Raw genomic sequence first — 20,012 nt, forward strand, 5'->3', positions numbered from 1 at the left:
GTTTAGGATTGTGAATCTTCTAAAGCCATAGGTAGTGATGGGTACAATATGAACTTCATCAAACAATGCTGGGAGGAGATTGGGCAGGAGTTCACGGTAGCGGTGTTGGAGTTCTTCCAAAGTACGAAGCTACCGACTAATGCGAACGTCACGTAGGTGACGCTAGCTCCGAAGTTTGTGAGTGCTAAGGAGATTAAGGACGTTAGGCCGATTAGTATGGTGGGATGTGTGTATAAGGTGATTTCGAAGATCTTGGTGAAAAGAATGAGAACAGTTATGCCAGATTTGGTAGGAGAGACACAAAGTGCATTTGTGAAGGGTAGAAAAATTCATGATGGCATCCTCATTGCATGTGAGACGGTTCAATAGCTTAAGATGTGTAGAAAGAAGGCGGCAATTATAAAGCTAGATTTTCAAAAAGAATATGATAAAGTCAGATGGAGTTTTGTGGATATTGTGTTACGGAAGATGGGGTTCGGACAAAGATGGAGGAATTGGATGAAGGAGTGTGTCAGTACAGCCAATATGTCAATCCTGGTTAATAGAACACCAACCAAGCCGTTCAAAATGGAGAGGGGGCTAAGACAAGGAGATCCATTGTCTCCTCTCCTGTTTGTTCTTGTGGTCGATGTGTTGCATAGGATGTTGGGAGAAGCAGTAAGAATTGGACGCATTGCTCTGTTACTGGTTGGAAAAGATCATATTGAACTATCACATCTCCAATTCGCGAATGATACTATCTTGTTTTGCCCTCCGGAGACAGAGACAATTGTGAATTACAAGAGGTTGTTGCGTTGTTTTGAGCTGATGTCGGGTCTGAGTATCAACTTTGATAAGTCGCATCTGATCTCAGTTAATTGTGAGCAGGAGTGGGTAGAGCAAGTGTGTGGCTTATTGGGGTGCAAGCAAGCGGTATTACCTGTTAGATACCTCAGAATTTTTTTAGGTGCAAATCCGCGTTTGGTAAAGACGTGGAAACTGATCATAGATAAGGTGGAAGAGAAACTCAACTTATGGAAAGCGAAGGTTCTAAACAAAGCAGGTAAGCTAGTTCTCATTAAATCAGTGTTGAATAGCCTGTCGATCTATTACCTTAGCCTGTATAAGATGCCGAAGGCGGTCGCTGATAAGTTGATTGCATTACAGAAAAGGTTTATGTGGTGTAAGGAGGATGGTAACTATGGTATACCTCTAGTAAAGTGGAAAGTGGTTCAGGCCCCAAAAGAGGTTGGGGGTTTGGGAGTTGGAGATGCAGTGCTCAAGAACACAGCGCTTCTGTTTAAGTGGTGGTGGTATTTTTCTAGGGAGGACTTTCCGTTGTGAAAAAAGATTGTTTGTTCATGTAACAATTTGAACCCTAGTGTAATGCTATCAAATCAGGATTTATCGATAAAGGGTGGCCCGTGGAAAGACATCTCTCAGTTGAATATAATAAAAGAACAACATGTGAAGGACAAAATTATTAGTGGGCTAACAATGGAAGTAGAAAATGAAAGAAGAACTCTATTTTGGGAGGATAATTGGGTTCAAGGTGGTCTTCTGAAAGCGAGTTTTTCAAGACTCTTCTCTATTTCAAACCAACAAGGATCTGTGATAGGGGACTGTGAGTTTTAGGATGGGTTAGAGTGGATTTAGAATTTTTATTTGTTCCAATGGGAGTTGGACCTTATTCATCAACTTCATGATAGGTTAAGGCCAGTGAAACTAGCAACTGGTAGAGAGGATAATCTTGTGTGGAAATTTGATAATAAAGGCATTTTTCTACTAACTCTTTTGTGCAGGTGCTGCAATCGGAGACTCTTTCGGAAGAGATTACGAGTTATAGTTTCACTAGTTCAATTTGGAAAGGGTTGGTACCTCCGAGAATTGAGCTTTTTGGATGGTTTGTTCTAGTCGGTAGGGTGAATACTAAAGAGAGGTTGAATAGATTAGGCGTTATTCACCAAAGTGATAATATATGTGTCTTGTGTAAAAAGGAGATAGAATTTGTTCATCATTTGTTTCTGTTATGTGAGTTTACGTGGCAGGTGTGGTGCGCGTGGTTGAGGTGTTTTCATAGAGTTTCGGCTGTCCCAAGAACCATTAAAGGCCTGTTTGAGAGTTGGACTAGCATACCTAATCGAAAAGATGAGCAAAAAATGTGGCTGACTGGGTTTTTTGCAGTGATTTGGAACATCTGGTTGGAACATAATGACAGAATTTTCAACAATAAAAAAATAGGTGTTGAGGTTATTTAAAGAAGGACGTTTTTAAGCTACAAAGAGTGGATTGGTATTGATCATCTTGGTTGTTGATGGCTATACCGGAGATAATAAGAGATTAATAACGGTTGCGTTTGGTTTTATTTTGTGTCTGTTTGTTTGTTGCTCCACTTTAATGTATTGAACTTTTTTTTATTAAAAAAAAATATATCTTTTATTGTTAAAAAAATTATTTTTTGCCAACCAACTATAGTTCAAATAGTATAGGCTCTTCATTCTCCTTTAGAAGTATCCAATTCAAGCTCTCAAGATAAACATGTTGTTTCAACAATGGCAGCCAATATTTTGAACTATAGCAACCGTCGGATATTCATTTTCTAGCTTGCATTTCATTGGCATCTCTTAGAGATAAGCAGAAACAAAGAAGAGTTAGATACAAATTCAATTCATCCAGCTAATCACAATAACTCCTCTTGAGCGTTTGCAATCTTCATCATCATCAACTACCATCGCTGCATGCCAAATCCATTCAAGGTCGTATTTCAGGTTGTCTGGATTCTTCTATTTCGGGGCACAAATGATTATATCCTTCAAGTAACATGCAAAATAACAAGCAGCCCAAAAGTTTGGCGGCCCACCCAATTGTAAGGTTAGTCCTATGAAATGAACAAATGTCCATGGGCTTTAACCTGTTTCAATAAAAATATGGCCCATTATGTGAATAATTTTTTGTGACAAAATTCTAATCTAACCAACTTGAGTTGGTCGAGTGGTCAGCTCACTCGTCCGCTTAAGGAAATGTCGGGGGTTCGATTCCTGCCTTGTGCATGCAGCAATCCATTGGCCAGCGGTAGACCTGTAAATGGAGTTCAGATCCGTGAGAAATTAGTCCTTAACCTATCGAGTTGGGGGATACTGTGGACACAAAAAAAACACTTCTTTCTAATCCTTCATTATTTCATTACTCCACGCTGCATGCATTGTGCAATAACAAGCTAAGGCTACTTCACAAGACTTATGATGAATGCATTGCTTTGCATCCAAGTAAAAAATTTCTTTGTCATTGTGTCATTTATTGTATACAAGAAGAAAAGTAGCAAACAATCACTTGATGCTGTCACCTTTAATTTAGAACTATGCATACTCATTTAAACACAACAAGCAAGCAAACAACTCTTAATAAATAATATCGTATATCAAAACTATTATACATGAATAATGAATTGAAAATATATACTTGAGTGTCATATAAGAAATTAAGCTAATCTTATGAACAGAATTTTGGCAAGTAATAAACAGCAGCATTGCTCAAACTCAAATTATGATTCCCTGTCTTCTTTAGACTTGTCATTTGGGTCCCACTATTATGTATTCCTTCATCACCATCATACAATATTGTTCTCTTTTCAGCATCCTCTTTCACATCAATGATAATGTTCTTGAAGCTTTTGAGAAACATGGAGTCAAAGAAGCTTTTCAAGTGATCATTTTCCTGTAGCAGGCTTTTCATTCGGCTTTGTCTATTTATGTTTAATCTTGGTTTTGTTTCTGAAGGAAACGCCAGATTTCTACTAAGATGTCTCACAGCTTCAGCTGACAACTTTTCATGCTTCAATGTGGAACATATTCTCATCTTTTCATGATCACTTATTCCTGCATGAACCTATGGATTGTATCAGCAAAAGCATCAAAGTGAATTCAACCAGGAACAACATCTTAATGAACACAATTCAAGCAAAAACTAAAGTACCTTTAGATAAATATCCATGGCAATGTATAATTGATCATGAGATTCCCTTGCAGCATCTGGAACCACTCTAATCAATGCTTCAAATTCACAAGGTTTGAGATGGGGATCAGGAGCAACTTCTAGTAGGAACAAATGCAACATTTTCACAACTCTCTTAAGCCGATTATTGGAAGTTAACTCGGCACTACCTCCAAAGAAGAATGTATGCATCACCCTTAGGACAAAATCAACATCATATGCATGATTCATTCCATTTGGAGATGGAAGAATCAGATAATCAATTGTTGCTTGATCCAGCAGAGCACCTATGAGTTTTTCTATCTCATTTCTGCAGCATCTGCTTATCTTCAAGCTAGTTGCAACTCGATTAAGATCGAATAAATCCTTGCATGGAATTGACCGAACTTGGAGCATGGAAAGAAGATTGATCACAACCTTTGTTGTCTCAATCTTCTCTGCTTCTGCAGCATCACTAAGAGAATTTGATTTGTGATAGTAGAATAGAAACTTTGAAACAATGGCATGATCAAAATCATGAGATATCATTGTCCTTATGACTTTGTCCACCAAACCAATCTTCAAGAACACAAGATCTTCAAACCACCATGATGATGAATCAACAGAAGAGCAGTTACTATTATTGATGCTGCTACTATCACAGGAAAATTGGAAGCTGGATCTATCAGAAGAACATGCAAATGGACTTGCAATAATTCTTGGAAAAGCAACCCTCTCTATCAATTGATCCACAATCATCCTTTCAACAATTGCTGAATATGAATAACTCTTGGAACAGAATAGGCCTTGGCATTGTTTCAATGCTTCAATAAGCTCACACCAAGTCCAGAACCGAATCCCTTGAAGAAATTTCTCAACATGAGGCTTCAAGCTTGGTGCTTCCATAGATTCAATCTCCAAGAAATCAGCAGCAGAACATAGAATTGCTACATTTGTTGGAGATAATAGCTCCATGCTCATGCTACTGCTAGTGCTATAACAATAGCAGAGCCGCGCCACGAGCTCAAAACCATGTGAACCTCCCGGGAAGTCTTTGAATATAACTTTGAGTCTCACTTTTTCTCCAACCAGATTGCCAAATAAGTTGCTAAATTTACGGCACAAAGTTGTAAGAATATTCTGCAGTAATTTATGAAGAAAGTAAAGATATCCCGAGTGTGAAAGCAACAAATAACTATTAATTAAAGTATCACATTACACTAAAGAAGAGAATAAGATACTTCTTACATACATCAACATGATTAGAGGACACTATCTTCTAACTAACCCATCATGGAACTAATTAGTTAAATAGTTCATTAGAAGAAATGGTACAAGTGAATGAGTGTGCTGATGATCATGGAGTTTCATGCTTGATAAAAGGGGAATTATTGGTATTCTGCACTTTGTGGAATCCATAATTAGATGACATGATGCAATGTAATGCTATAAGAGTGTCTACTAGGCATGCAAAAATACTAAAATAGTAGTAATAATATAGAGAAAAAGAAGAGCTTCAAATCACCTTGTTTATCATAAAAATTTCCTCTCCATTGATATCAACTTCAACATCACAGCAAGCTTCCAACTCCATGTTTGTCCCACAGGCTAAAGTGATTAGTTATTTCAAAGAAGCTAAGCATGCAAGTGGTGATGAGAATTGAAATAAATTTGTGGGGGATTGAAAATGAAAATGGGATCTGTATAAATGATGAAAGGCTATAATATAATATGATCAGAAAAGGAAACTTGGTGGGAACATGTATGTAAAAAGGATCATCAGTTACTGTAGAAAGAGAAGAATGATGTTGGTGGATACTAGAAAAAACATGTATACACTTTCTCTCTACATTTGCCAAATTCCTTAACACAACAAATCTTCATATTAAAAGACTTGAATTTCAATTTTAATTTCAAACTTGCTAGAAACAGAATTAGACCTTTTCTTGTATGAATTGAACGAGTCATATTCATTATGTCTAAGTACCATATATAAATATCTAACAGTAATTAGTATATCCTTTCATTGATTTTCTAGCCACAAATTAAATAAAAAAAGAGACGTATTGGTTGAGTGTGACTATGCTCATTACTCGTGGTTATTAATAATAATTAATTATCATAGTAAATCATAATTGAATCTGACCAATGTATTTACTTTGACTGAAATAGCATTGCACCTCACTTTTTGCCGTTACTCATGCCACCGATTTTTTTTTTCCCTTTTAGCAGTTTGGCTTGCTTGATTATTTCAGGGGACAATGGATCCCACTACCAAAAGAATGTTAAAAATTTTGATTTTTTTTTTTCGTGAAACCAGGTTCAATATCAAATCACATTGACGAATTGGTATTGACTTGTATGGTAATTTTGGTAGAAAACTAGAACACTAATAATGGTCAATTATATGTGTAATAATTTGAATACTGTGTTTATTTGTTTGGCATTGTTTGGCATTAGATTAAAGTATGTTTAAAATCTTAATTTACTATGAATATTTTATTATAGAAATACTTATTTTACCGAATATTTATAGCTTAATAACCTTTTTTAACGTAATAAATGACAATAATAACCTCACGTGGGTCATGGCTATTGAAATCACACCTGTCTCTAATATCATTATTGTCACTATGATGATGCTAACACCCTCACCACTCCACTCAACTTTTGAGTAACACCATACATGTACTCTAATTAATATTCTCGGTATATTAATGAATGATATGGCATATTTTCTTATGACAATAAAAGATGGTTCGTACTTATCTTCATTCTTTTTTATTTCATGACAAGCATATTTCAAAAAGTGCAAACCCACCTACTCCATCAGCTGCCATAAAATAAGGTTGATCATAGGAATATATATTACTTAATTAGTACTCAACTGCAGAAAAACTAGCAATGAGAAATTTTGTTTGAAATTTTAAGTCCCTAATCATGACATCCATATCATCACCCAAATCCCAAGAAAAGAGCAAGCTGGTGAAACTCAAACCAACAATTCTATATCAATGCCTGATATAATCATGGTTTCATTGCTTACTTCCTCCTCCTCCTCCTCCTCCTCAATTTCTTATAGGCAAAGGAGAGACGATAGTTTCTTGGGAAGCAAATGATAGAAAATGAAAGTAAAACAAAGGTTACTGTAACTACTAACTAGTGCCATTGCAAGTTTGAAGCAAGCGGTTCCATTCTTTCCCTCATGTTTGTGAATGAGGAGAAAACAAAGCTTGTGTCTTCCAAATTTCCACCAAACAACCAAGGCACTTAATAACCATTGATCTGAGGTCTCGGGGTAGGAGTAGGACCAACAAGCCGTGAAAAGGGAACTTGTGTCCGGCCATTGTTCGAACCCCTTTGGCCAGAGAACCTATCATTTACTCTTGGATCTGATACTGATCTTGAGAATGCTTGTGCAAGATCAACCGCCGAAGCTGCTTTACCGTGGCTCATACTGCCAGTTTCCGCAGATGATTTTGGCTCCTCTGCCGGTTTACGCCATGTCTTTGGTGAAGGTGGTCTCTCTGCAACCTGCTGCTTGTCTACCTCTTGCACATTTCGCCGGTTATCACTGCGCCAATTCCTCCTCTGTGCCTGTGAATTAACTCTCTCAGCCTCTACCCTTTGTTCTTTCCTCTCAGGTTTTTTGCCAGTCCATCGATCATAAGGAGCTGGAGCACCCTCATTTTTTTCCACATAGCGATCGGGAAGTTTCTTGGTCCTTGGAGTAGGATGTTCAGTCCTTTGGACAACACAATATATTAGTAATAGTTGAATTCAAGTTTAACTACCATGAAGATAGCTGAATTGTACATAAGAGAAAGGAGCCAAAGTCAATACCTATTTGAATGCTCAACCCCCACATCCAAATTGTTGATCACAACATCATCAACCCCTCGCTCCTTCAGAACCTGAGGAAACAATCAGATACGTTATCAAGCTAAAAGCATGGATGAAGTGGAGAAAAATCTTTTGTAATGATTGGCAGCACAGGATACATTTTAATTCTAACTGGAATGCAGGAAATAAATAAATGAAACAACTTACCAGTTCTCTTGGACGGGCACCACCAAATAAAGCATTCCTGAAAATTTGCATCAGATGTTCCATTATTAGAGAAGAAGCCCATGAATAAATAAGCAAATAAACTAGCTGAACTCTTATCATAGGTAGTTTTGTAACAGTGGTCGGTATTTTGTATTTATAAGAGTTGAGCTATGTGTATGTAAGCATAAGAAGAAGTATAAAACATCAGTGGTTTCTCTTCCCACAATATTAAACATATATTAAGCCACACAATAGCTTATTGGCTTATAGCAGAAGCACTAGAACGAGAAGTAGATTGATTTCCCAAGAGTTCACTAATATTGTAATTTCTAAGGGTAAACAAAGAATTTAGTGAGTAGTGCCAAATCTTTCTACAGATTTCTTCTTTCGCTGCTTTCACACAGAGCTAAAACAAATCATGTATGTTAAACGGGTAAAGTCAATATGAAGATTTCTGCTTATACTTGTTTGACTTCACTAAACTTTAAGATTGATTGTCCCAACATATCACGGTTTGTATTGTTGTCTCACATGTGAAGGTCAGTATAGTACCCAGCACATCTTTTCTTTTGGATATAACCATTCTCTTTTCCCTTTAAGTAAATAAGTTTTCAGGATAAAACCATTAGTGTGCACACCCCTAATCCCATTAGCAGAGAGGTTACTTCCATTAATAGATCAGCATAGGCCAAAGCGGCCTTATCATTGAGCAAAGGCTTTTATATAGGGAATGAACAAAACCAAAACCAAAACCAAAGCTTTTATATTATCAAAATTGGGCATATAACATGAGTACATGACTGTGATTCATTGCACTAACAAGATCTGTGCCTACCAAATAAACTAATCAATATAATGGCTACACTATTGAGTTATTTCATCACCTCATTATTTATTTTCAGTTAATGAATCCCATCAAATCTTTCATACTCAAACAAGTGCTCCATGCAATGTTCCATGATTGCATTTAACATGTATTCTATGTTGATTTATAAAGCACAAGAGGCATCTTAGGGTTCCAAATGCAGCCAGATATGAGCCTTAGGTATACCAACCAAAATAAACTGAAGACTTATATGTTTAAGCAAATAGATCCTGAGTTATTTAATTCAGGAGAGATCATGAAAACTTTGCCAAATATTAAAACCCAAATCATTTTCAAATTTTAAAATCAAATGACAGCAATGCTCATTCAATCAAAAGCCGGTAAAGACTAACTCAATCCAAACAGTTAATTTCCTAACTCAATCACACTAACTTATGCAACTAACCTCTCTCTTTCAGTGTTTCCTTCCAGGTGATGCTCAAGGAGCTGTGAGCGAGGCTTCAGATTCAGCTTCGGGCGTTGTCCTGCCTCCTTACCATTCCCAGTTCCATCAAAGACAGGTTTCGCGGAATTGCCTTGGCCATGCACCTGATTACAAATTTCAACAAAGGCTAGAATCATTAACAAACCAATATCCCTATCAAGAAGCCAATAAAAACCAACTAAGTTGAACATGAATAAACACCTGCCCATGATCCGGATAAGAAGGTTCCAAGCTTTCAGATGCCTTTGCTCTCGGCAACAACTTCAACTTAGGTCGCTCAGATACTTCAGAAGGCATGGGGTGCTGCAACTCAGAGGCACCGAGTTTGGTAAAGCTTCGCGGCACCTGAACCCCATCGGCATCATGATGAACTGAAGCCACACTTCTTGGCCTTACATCAGAGTATTTGGAACCCACAAACTCATTCCTTCCACCACCTCCACCACTCACCTGATCATCATCAATGGATAAAACCCTATCAGCATGCCTTGCCAGCACTGCATCACTATAATGCTCCTTCTCACCATCATCACCATTCACATGAACACGAGGGCCATTGGATTGCCACGTGGCAGCAGAACTCATGACCTTGTCAAGGGCACTGGCATGAACCAACTTGGAAACAGCATTAGGAGAAGACCAAGCACTTGTTGTGGTCGTTGTTGAACTGTTGTGTGCAGTGACGGTTCTTCGTGGAGCTGAGACAGCATCCAAGGGCTTGCGCTCATCCTCATCGAAATTCCTACCAATACTATGAGCAGAATGAGTGAAAAATGGGGTCTTTTCATCGAAAGGCTTCGTGGGTGGTAGCGTGTGCGGTCGAGAACGGTTTCCCCAAGATGAAGTTCGCTCATACCCTGAACGATCTGAAGGTCTCATGTTTCTGCCATAAATAAATATAATAAAAAAAAAAGCAAAAATTAATTTTTTGAAAGATAAAAAGTAGGAGAAAGCATAGATCTCGAATCGTGAGACGAATGATTGGTAAGGAAGCAGAAAAGAACACCCATTTGAGAAAAGAATATAAATTTGAAAAAAGAAAAGCGAGGGTTAGGAGTAGTTACAGGGAGGGTGCGGAAGGGAGAGGAAGATCAGAGGGAATAGAACCGCCATGGAAGTCCTTGAGAGTCATGGTGTTGCCGCTAACTTTCTTCTTCGACATTATTGGGGTTGTCTCTCGTTCCTTCGCAGTTGGGTGTGTGTGTGTATCTCTCTCTCTCTCTCTCAGATGGAAATGAAAGAAAGAAAGAACGAAAGAAAGAAAGAAAGAAAGAAAGAACGAACACCGTAACTCAGGTCAGGACTCAGCAGAGGACACACTCGCTCCCTCTGGCTCTCAATTTCAATTCTCAATTTGTTGGGTTCGCTGCCTTTCTAGTACACTTTTTCCGGCCCGATACTGCCTTGGGCTCACTTTAATCATTCTTTTCTCTGAATTCTCAAATTGTGTTATTTGTTAAGATGGCTTTTCAGTTTTTATTGTAAGATTTTCTTCCAAAATGGAAAAATCATTTTCATATAATGTGTTTTATTTACAAATTTATTTCATAATGCAAGGGTTATTTTTAAGAAGAGAATACAAATGGGACCAATGTAAAAGTAAATAAAAGGTTTAAGGTATTTTTTTATGTTTTCAATGATATATTAGACTTGTCAATATATGTAAATCAATATATATAAAAAAGAGTATAAACAAAATTAAAGAAACATTTACAATTAATTTTTTTTAAAAAAAAATTGTTCACAATTTATAATAGTAGCTTATCATTCTATTGAACATAGATAACATAAACGTTATCAAAAACTAAATAGCCAATTTTTATATAAAGTCAATTGAACTAGAGTGAATTATACCGGGTCAAATAATTTGGATTTGTCTGTGACTAATTAGGGTTGGTGGGAGATCGATAATGAACACACAGGACTATATTTTATTATTTTTTTAATAAGTATTGTGTTGAGATATACATAACATAAATTAAAGTAAAAATTTAAATATGATACAATATTATTAATCATTTTACTAATTATTTTATATATATCTTACATATATTATATATTAAAAATATATATTTATATATCTATTATATATACTGGGGCGGGTAGGGGCGGGTTCAACCTAAACCCGACCCCGCCCCGCCCCGCCCAAGAACCCGCCCCGTTAAAACCCGCCCCGGTGCGGGGGCGGGTAATTACCCGCCCCGAGCGGGTAGGGGCGGGGTGGGTACCCGCGGGTTCGGGTAGTGTTGCCACCCCTATAGGTACATGTGTTTGGCTTTGGATTGGATGGAATTGGTTCCTCTTTGTAGTTTAATGGAACACAAGAAGCTGCGTGGCACCGTATAACAGGGATTCCTCCCTTACCAATCTAGGACTCTTCTTTGTAGCTATAATTCATTGCTATGTTTAATTTTGGAATGAACTCTTATATAAATTTCAGAGTTTACATGATTTTATGATGTGATTATGTGATCAGCTTTACAACAAGTGTAGAACTCATGATGATAATATTTAATCAATAACACAGCTTATACATTAATTCCAGGCCAGTTGTCTTATCCTCCCTAATTGTGGCCAACTTTTAGCCACCCTAATGGTCTTATCCAGTACATACTCGTCTTTCATGAGATTATAGTCATGATTTTAAAGAGGGAAAAAAAAGGTATTAACCAGTATTAGATCTGTTTTAATTCACATAAAGGCAGAGATTATTTATCAGCATGTTCAATAAGTAGAACACAATCCTAGGTAATGCTGAAGCAAATTTGCAATAGTCAAAACACCCATCTATTCTTAGTTCTTACCCTACCCTTGATAACTATTCTAACAATACTAGAATAGGCCCTTTTACCCCCTGAATCGCTTGCCTAAGGTTGTATTAAGGAAAGTGTAGGGCTTTCAAGTTTCAACTTCCCTGCAGGATCAAAATCTTATTTTGGGTGTGCAATAATATTTCTGCAAATAATCTTGGCAGGTTCTATTGTTTAGCATCAGAGTATTACCACAGTTTAGGCACAGGAAATAGATATCAGCACAAGTAAAAAAGTAAAAGTAGCAATCGATTAGTATCAGCATTGAAAGAATCATACAAAGTTTTCCTCCTCAACAATACTAGATACATGATAAAGGCTCTTACTGAAATATGAACCGACCTTATCAGATAGAATGAGAAATCAGGTTTCGAATCAGCCATCATGAACATTGGGTAGGCTCAACTTCATTTGGCTATTACAGTACACTGCTAAAAGATCTATATTTTATGCACTAATAATAAGCAACCAACATTAACATAATTGCATCCAAAAAAAATTGCTTTCTACACGTATTGTACATCTTGCTTCACAAACAGAGGTTAACAAATAACAATATGTATACAAATCTTCGGTTCATCTATACCTGCTATCACAGGAAAAAGAATGCCTTGTAATTGTGTTGCAATATCAAAAACGAATGCCTTATAACTGTGTCCGCAATATCAAAGAAGCTTGAGTTTACGCCTGGCCATGAAATCCTTAACATGTTCCATTTGGCAAGTAGCTTTTGCATCTCCACTCAATCCAGAACAGGAATCTCCTCCCCCTAAAGTAATAGCAAAGTAAAGATAAATGGTGCAGAGGATAACAAGTAGACTGAGGGCAACCAAGAGGAAGCGATGCCTCTTGACAAGCGTCGACCAACTGCCTAGTTCATCCTTTGGCCTCCGGAAAGATGGAGATCTACGAGGAGAAATAATAGATTCAAGTACCAAGCCTTCTAGAGGAATCTTCTTTGGCCTGCCTGAGTCTGTACAGGATAGACAAATGCCAGTCAGGTTGTGATTCAATTAAAATTATTGTGGAAAGAAATATTATGAGTTTTTGAGAATTCAATCATGCAATCCATCCACCCTCTCCCTCTATCTACACTATCATGCAAATAATTTTTACTTCCCATAAAAGGTAGAGGGGCTAAGTTTTCCGTTAACAGTTCAATTTTTATGGGTGCATAAATAGCATTTTCTTCCCTGAAACAAAACGGCTTAAGCTAGGAAGGGCCAGCAATACAAAGTATAACACCAACCACTTAGACTCGACAATGCTCAGCACTAGATCCCTACCATGTAAATTAAAACCTCCCGAGGAAAAACACAGTGAGAAAACACACAAGAGAGTAACTAAAAAGATAGTCAGATATCCCATTCAGAACCTATGCAGAAACATTGAATTCCACAAAATGTGTTTCTTAGAAGTCAGAATCTAATCTTTCAACAACAAAAAGACTAAATGCCATTTGCATCATCAACATCAACATGATAACAGAACATCAAGCCATAAAGTACTCACTCATTTTGTAATCGGCGTAGAGGAAGCGGATGCTGAAACTGAAAGCAGAGAGAGTTGCTTATCGCAAAACCTAAAAGTTACACAAATATCAGCATAAATGACTCAAATGCATAATGATAATGCTGAAACTAATTTCTATAATTTATAGCACCTTTGGATGAACACAATGCATCAGAAAATACAGTGGAAAGAAAAGATCAAGTAATTTCCAAACAACACAATTAACGAAAAAGGAAATGACTATCCATTGGATAAATCACTGCATTTTCTAATCAGTAGCTACCAAATCTTTGATCAAAAGGGCAAAACTCCCTAAAAAAAAAATCAAGAACGTTCCTTTTAAAATGAAACATCAGCATCATCTGCAATAAGTAATGAGAAATGAGGATCTACGGTGATAGAAGAAATGACAAAAAGTTCGGCTTGTGATTTGTATGGATCACAAGCTCTCCCATTTCTAAAGGATACTTCAAACAGTAACATCAAAATAAATTGTTAATTGAAGAATTGGCTAAGCATTCTTGAGCAGCTAAGAATAATTGCAAGAAAAGTAATAATTGAAGAGTCACATTGTGGATCCAATACAATGAAACAATGCAGTTTAAGGAAGAGTGCATCGTAATAGGGAAAAAAAATTGAATCTGAAGAATGAATTATTTGTAAGAAAGGCAAAAAAGAGAAGAAGATACATACCAAGCCGTAACGTTGGAAGGGAAAGACGGAGAAGAGAAGGGAAAAAAATGAAAAGAAAAGTTAAAGAAAGGGATTTAGGGATTAGGATTATATTTGCGTGCGTCTTGCCGCGAGTCTAGCTCAGAAGATTTATTTAGTTAAGAAGATTACCACTATTAATTCTAGATTCTCACCTTAATTGCCTCATTATTATTCCATTAATACACAATTTAGAGAGACACGGATACATGCCCTTTCGCACCTTTCTAGAGCCGTTCACCTTATACGCGTAAACAAGGCCCCAACTTGTAATATTTGAATATTAAAATTTAAAAAGCTATAAATTACAAATAATAATAATAATAATAATAACAATCCCATTACGTGATGAACAACATATCTGCCAACTTCTACTAACTCTTATTTATAATTATATTTAATGGAAGTGTCTTTGTGAATGTGTCTAATAAAAATATCTTTTTTATAGCTGTATCTAATGAAAGTGTCTTTATAAATATATTTTCTAAATGTGTCTCTTTATACATGTATTTAAAATATAATAATTAATTATTATTGACAATAAGTTGACAGATAATATATTAGTACCCTATATTTTTTCTAATAATAAATACGGAATGAATATTGAATATACCAACTTACATCGGTCAAATTATTTACACACTCATCTGTTTAAATAAATATTAAAAAACTTAAATCTTGTTTTTTTATTTTATGTATATAATAATCTAAAAAAAACTACCAAATTAAAAAAAATGCAATGAAATAATTTAAAAGTTTACAACTTTCTATATACATGAAATTCTCAAATTTTCAGGTATAAAACAATTTCTGTCTTAAATTTTTAGAAAAACCAAACTTCCTATATAAAATAGATAATTTAGGGAGAGAAAAAAAATAAAAATACTAAAAATATCATAATTTAAAATTATCTTATTTAACTTTTATATATATAACATCTAAAATTATATATTTATTACATTTAATATTATACATTTATTTTAAATATAATTAATAATATAAAATAAAATTACTTTGACTGATTTAGGCGAATTTTCATTGTCTCCCAAACATTTTCAAACAAAAAATTGGTCGAAAACCAGGTTTTAAGCCACAGTGAAGTCTTCCAACTTTGATTGTTTGTTGTTTGTAGATTACCAAAAAGCATGGTAGCAAAGCTTTGGGTTTTTTTTTATTTTTTAAAATTAAGAGTAAAACTCGAACCGATATCTTTAAATGAAAATGAAAAAATTATGCTATTTAAATTATATGGATTTTTTCAACATCTGATGAATTACCACTTATTTTTCCTGCCAATGAATCTTGAATTTCCCCAACAGGACTAAAAACTATCCCTGCTATAACTCTGCACACTATAACAGATTTTCTTGTGAATGGCATCTCAATCTCAGTGGAATCAAAGGCTTTTCCACTTGTAGAACTAGTTTCAACCCCTAATGCTCCTTGGAATTCTATGTTGTTGGAGAATCCATTCCTCAGAATTTTACACACACCACAATGCTCTAAAGTGCATAGGCTATGGCAACTGTTTTTGCCAAGAGAGCAAGCAATAGTTGTTCTATGGAACCTTAGAAGCTCGTTTCCATCGGCCGCGCAATGCGGATGCTTCTTCTGTAGTATTTCAGATTTAATCTTCACCATTTTTCTATACTCTTCAAAGGAAGCAAGTGTTCTTGGCACGTTCTGCACTTTTAAGATACAATCTATCTGTGGTGACGTGTTTTCGGAGTTAGCTGAGGTTGTTCCACATATTGTTTCTATAATCTGCCTTCATGAATCTTCTTCAAGTTCAGTAACTGCATAATAGTACATTTGGATGTGGATGAACTATATTCTGAAGCCATAATAACATTTTCACCACATTAAGTAATACAAGTAAAAACTTTGCTTCTTTTTCTTTCTTGCAATGAATAGATGAAAATCATTTGGAGTTGGTTAAAATAAATCATCAGCAGCAATTAGTTGAGCAGCAGTGGCAACTGCTATCTTGTTTTTAGTCTCTCACCAAATATGCAAGTAGGTTTTGAATGGTTAATCAGGGCATGAAAATCAGAAACTTAGGAATCAATGAACCCTTTTGGTTTTGGACTGAAACTTAGTTGTTTTTCTTGCTGTTTTTTGCTTCCTTGGATCAAACCTTGTTTTGTTCTCTGTTGAGAACTACTTCCCTTTGGATCATGAACTTCCTTTTGATGTGGTTTGCACTGAAGTGTCTTCCAGAAAGACCAGAAAACCTCATGCATTCTGTGTCCCTATTTTCCTTATTCTCTCATAAAGATTCAACCTTCAAAATTATTTGACAGGAAAGTAAACAATCAAGGAATCCAATTACATAGTTCCTTCATATGCAAGTCCTTTTCTACAATTTAACATGTCACATGATACACATTCCTAAATTTAAAGCCTAATAATGAATTAAGAATATCAGTCTACAATGCCTTATTCAACAACCTGCAAGAAATTTTATAGCAATTAAGACTATATATTGGCTTCTGATCTTTGAACAATCAAATAAGATTGAGGTTGAATTGTTAGTAGAAAAAGAAAACTAGGACATCAAATAATAAAATAATGAATAAACTTTATGTTTCACTTTCACAATTCTCAGAAGATAACAAACTTATCATAAAAGCCTGAAGTCTATAAAAGAAAAAAGTTTGCATACTTCAGACATTTCCTTTTCTTTTTGGTACAGAGACATTTTCCTTCTTTAATTAATTGAGTAATACTGATTAGCATTAGTCACTCACTTAACTCTTTTGAGTCATGAAAAGTAAAAAAAGAAAAATGTATTAACCACATTCCTTGGTGATATCGGCACTCTTGAATTATTAGGAGCTGTAATTCATCCAAACAAAAGGAGAAAACACCATTTAATACATGCACCATGCTGGAGGGAACACAATGAAAAAGATTGATTGGCTCTTTTAGTTAGAAGGGAAGCAATAATCTCAAAATCTTCTTTTCAATATGCCTCATTTTAAACATGTAACTACTTGAAAGTGTGTTATGTACTTATGTCTATGTCTCATATTCATTATGAAAGGATAATCATCCTCCCTATATGAACATCATAGAAATTCCATTTCATTATGAATCACTATAAAGGTAAGGAAAATCCAAAAATGCTCTTTTTACGAAAATCCAATGTTACAAGTGCTACTTGTTTTATTCATCTTTTGAGTAAAGAATAGGATCTCTTATTCTGTATGCCTTATGTAATTGTATCCTCTTCTTGATAATGACCCCAGGTACTTACATTCCTGATATAAGTGAAATGTATAATGTATTGTACCACTTATAAGTGATCAAGAAAGAAAAAGAGGAGCTGCCATTTAACATATACAACGGATCTATATCATGTTTCTCTTGAATTAAATATATAAATTTACAAATGTGTTCCTTTCCTGTCTCTGAGAGAGAGAAAGAGAGAGACTTTGGTTCCAAGTAAAAGTAGAGGTTCTTTAGGAATACTTGTTGGTAGCCTTCCTTCCAAAGCACATATAAATGTCCCTTCTTTTGCTTCTGATACTGTGCTTACCGTGCCCTTCATGGAAGGAATATTGGAAAGGGAAGACAAAAGAAGAATAAAGTAATAATATGTAAGGGACAAATCAGCTTTCACCTGAACATCATAACTGGTTTTTGCTGTCATATATGATATGATATTCCTTTCATATAAAGATGATATATAGAATAGAGGTTCACTATTAAACTGAGGAGCTATCACATTCTCTTCTCTTGAACTGACAATAACCTTTGTATCCGGGAACCATGACAAAGAACTATGGCTTCCTCATCTGCATACTTGTGATGGTCATGGATATTATAGCTGGCATACTTGGAATTCAAGCAGAAATAGCTCAGAATAAGGTACAGTACAGTATACTAGTACATGTTTGAAAGAACATAGATGAGATGAACAGGCTTTGTTTAAACCCTTTTGAAATGAAAACAGGAAGAGCACATGAAGGTGGGGGTATTTGAATGTAGAGTTCCAAGCTATGAAGCCTTCAAGCTAGGATTAGCAGCCACAGTTCTGTTGGCCCTGGCTCATGTAATTGCCAACTTGCTTGGTGGCTGCATTTGTGTGTGGAGCAGAGATCAATACACAAAAGCCACTGCCAACAGACAATTAGCCGTGGCTTTTCTAATTTTCTCATGGTATGTTCCAAAAGTGGAGTTTAGTTTAGTAATTAGTACATGGATGTGTTGTGTTCTAATTTTCTAATTAGAATAAAGTACCCTTTATACTCATGAAAGATACAGACGCTACTGACAAATGTATTCATATAAGAATAAAACGACAATTGTAACCACCGAAAATGGCCTTCGTGCGCCAAGAGTACTCGGATATTGGTTACGCAATTGGTCTGTTAGGGTACTCTTGGCACACAGAAGCTCTTTTCCGTGGTTACAATTGCCATTTTATTCTTATATGAGTACGTTTGTCAGTGTTTATATCTTTCATGGATACAAATGATAATTTATTCTTTCTAATTTTGTGTGTTGTGTTGGTTGCAGGATGATATTAGCAGTTGCATTCTCCATGCTGATAATAGGCACATTAGCGAACTCAAGATCAAAGCAATCTTGCAATATATTGAACCATAGGCTGCTATCCATTGGAGGCGTTCTATGCTTCATCCATGGATTATTCGTTGTTCCTTATTACGTTTCTGCCACTGCCACAAGAAGGGAAGAATCCAAGAGGCTAGAACAACCCCTGCCCATCCCAGGACACACGTAAATTAATCATATATACAAAGTAACATTCAAATTGATACATAAAAAATGTACAATTATTACTCCAACTTTTTTTTATTCGTTTTCTCTATACATGTAGCAGAGTGAAATTGTCAAGTTAACATGACCCTTACGGGTTTCTAGGCTTTGATGCAAAAATCATTAGAAAGAAAATTGTATTTGGTAATTGTGATGCTTCAATAGAAAAAAGAAGCATACATCTCACTATCTCAGCATGTACTATTTCATGAATGGAATTATTGTGCAAGCTTCACGTGTAACTCAAATTCAGCCATTTTCAATTCTTTCCGGCTCTCCTCTAACATAGCACTGAATGTCATCCTTATCCACTCTTGGTACCTCCATCTCATCTTTTGCTTCAGATGAAGAGTTTTGTTGATGATCGTCGTCGGAACTTGAAGTGGAAGAAGCGGAAGCCGGGTGGTCCAAGGGAGGGGAACGTTTGGTCCCTAAATTAATGTTTCATCATGAAAAAAAAAATAGAAAGATGAAAACGAGATTATTTAAAAAAAAAATGATTGGAAACAACATTCTCTAAACAACATTCTCTCTGATTTAAGTTATAAAAGAGAGACAATGATTAAATTAGTGTTAATTAGACTTTTTATTCAGGTTGTGATTAACATATCCAGTATGATAGGTCACTAACAGTGTTGAATTTTAATAATAAAAGATTTACAAAAAAAATATTTCAATACATTTTTTTAAATTTGAGTGAGCGAATTATAACAATTAGAATCTCAAAAATTAAATCAATATAATTTACGAATCTTAGATACCAAAATGAAACTTAAATCTCAAAACAGGTTTAAGAAAGTGACTAAGCGAGAATCATGAAATTTAAAGTAGTGTGTTTGACTATTGACATCCCATATTAGCTCATTTGTTGCTAGGAAAAATATAA

At 35.6% G+C, this 20,012-nt stretch overlaps 3 protein-coding genes and 1 long non-coding RNA gene across 6 annotated transcripts; 1 reads left to right on the top strand and 3 right to left on the bottom strand.

Annotated features, from left to right (window-relative positions):
• Window positions 1–3,377: 3,377 nt before the first annotated feature.
• Window positions 3,378–5,636, bottom strand: LOC107468503 (BTB/POZ domain-containing protein At3g22104-like). Of its 3 annotated transcripts, none has more exons than XM_016087813.3 (3): window positions 5,474–5,636; window positions 3,952–5,088; window positions 3,378–3,864 (listed from the first exon to the last, which is right to left on the bottom strand). In XM_016087813.3, the coding sequence occupies exons 1-3, from the start codon at window positions 5,540–5,542 to the stop codon at window positions 3,469–3,471; spliced, it is 1,602 nt and encodes a 533-aa protein (XP_015943299.1). In that variant the 5' UTR covers window positions 5,543–5,636; the 3' UTR covers window positions 3,378–3,468. The 3 variants fall into 3 exon arrangements, with proteins under 3 accessions (XP_015943299.1, XP_052111731.1, XP_015943300.1); XM_052255771.1 differs by having other exon boundaries at window positions 3,952–5,056; window positions 5,474–5,589; XM_016087814.3 differs by having other exon boundaries at window positions 3,742–3,854.
• Window positions 5,637–6,782: 1,146 nt separating this feature from the next.
• Window positions 6,783–10,680, bottom strand: LOC107468598 (uncharacterized). Its single transcript, XM_016087906.3, has 6 exons — window positions 10,373–10,680; window positions 9,510–10,191; window positions 9,270–9,412; window positions 7,999–8,035; window positions 7,792–7,862; window positions 6,783–7,693 (listed from the first exon to the last, which is right to left on the bottom strand). The coding sequence occupies exons 1-6, from the start codon at window positions 10,468–10,470 to the stop codon at window positions 7,219–7,221; spliced, it is 1,506 nt and encodes a 501-aa protein (XP_015943392.1). The 5' UTR covers window positions 10,471–10,680; the 3' UTR covers window positions 6,783–7,218.
• A 2,960-nt stretch (window positions 10,681–13,640) lies between these two features.
• Window positions 13,641–14,544, bottom strand: LOC107468724 (uncharacterized). The gene is made up of 2 exons (XR_001588021.3): window positions 14,324–14,544; window positions 13,641–13,700 (listed from the first exon to the last, which is right to left on the bottom strand). It is a non-coding gene; the product is annotated as an uncharacterized LOC107468724 (long non-coding RNA).
• A 3,428-nt stretch (window positions 14,545–17,972) lies between these two features.
• On the top strand, window positions 17,973–19,334 carry LOC107468501 (protein DESIGUAL 2). Its single transcript, XM_016087811.3, has 3 exons — window positions 17,973–18,214; window positions 18,300–18,505; window positions 18,866–19,334. The coding sequence occupies exons 1-3, from the start codon at window positions 18,116–18,118 to the stop codon at window positions 19,089–19,091; spliced, it is 531 nt and encodes a 176-aa protein (XP_015943297.1). The 5' UTR covers window positions 17,973–18,115; the 3' UTR covers window positions 19,092–19,334.
• Window positions 19,335–20,012: the final 678 nt, after the last annotated feature.

The sequence above is a fragment of the Arachis duranensis genome, chromosome 10 (genome assembly GCF_000817695.3).
Source record: "Arachis duranensis cultivar V14167 chromosome 10, aradu.V14167.gnm2.J7QH, whole genome shotgun sequence".
NCBI lineage: Eukaryota > Viridiplantae > Streptophyta > Magnoliopsida > Fabales > Fabaceae > Arachis > Arachis duranensis.

Excerpts from the sequence above, each read along its gene's own strand:
- LOC107468503 (XM_016087813.3), bottom strand. The coding sequence starts at position 5,542 with ATGGAGTTGGAAGCTTGCTGTGATGTTGAAGTTGATATCAATGGAGAG. Across the intron at positions 5,089-5,473 it reads AAATTTTTATGATAAACAAG|AATATTCTTACAACTTTGTG; the intron begins GTGATTTGAAGC and ends AAATTACTGCAG. Across the intron at positions 3,865-3,951 it reads CCATGGATATTTATCTAAAG|GTTCATGCAGGAATAAGTGA; the intron begins GTACTTTAGTTT and ends TACAATCCATAG.
- LOC107468598 (XM_016087906.3), bottom strand. The coding sequence starts at position 10,470 with ATGTCGAAGAAGAAAGTTAGCGGCAACACCATGACTCTCAAGGACTTC. Across the intron at positions 10,192-10,372 it reads CTCCCTTCCGCACCCTCCCT|AAACATGAGACCTTCAGATC; the intron begins GTAACTACTCCT and ends TATTTATGGCAG. Across the intron at positions 7,863-7,998 it reads GTGCCCGTCCAAGAGAACTG|GTTCTGAAGGAGCGAGGGGT; the intron begins GTAAGTTGTTTC and ends TTGTTTCCTCAG.
- LOC107468501 (XM_016087811.3), top strand. The coding sequence starts at position 18,116 with ATGACAAAGAACTATGGCTTCCTCATCTGCATACTTGTGATGGTCATG. Across the intron at positions 18,215-18,299 it reads CAGAAATAGCTCAGAATAAG|GAAGAGCACATGAAGGTGGG; the intron begins GTACAGTACAGT and ends AAATGAAAACAG. Across the intron at positions 18,506-18,865 it reads GCTTTTCTAATTTTCTCATG|GATGATATTAGCAGTTGCAT; the intron begins GTATGTTCCAAA and ends TGTTGGTTGCAG.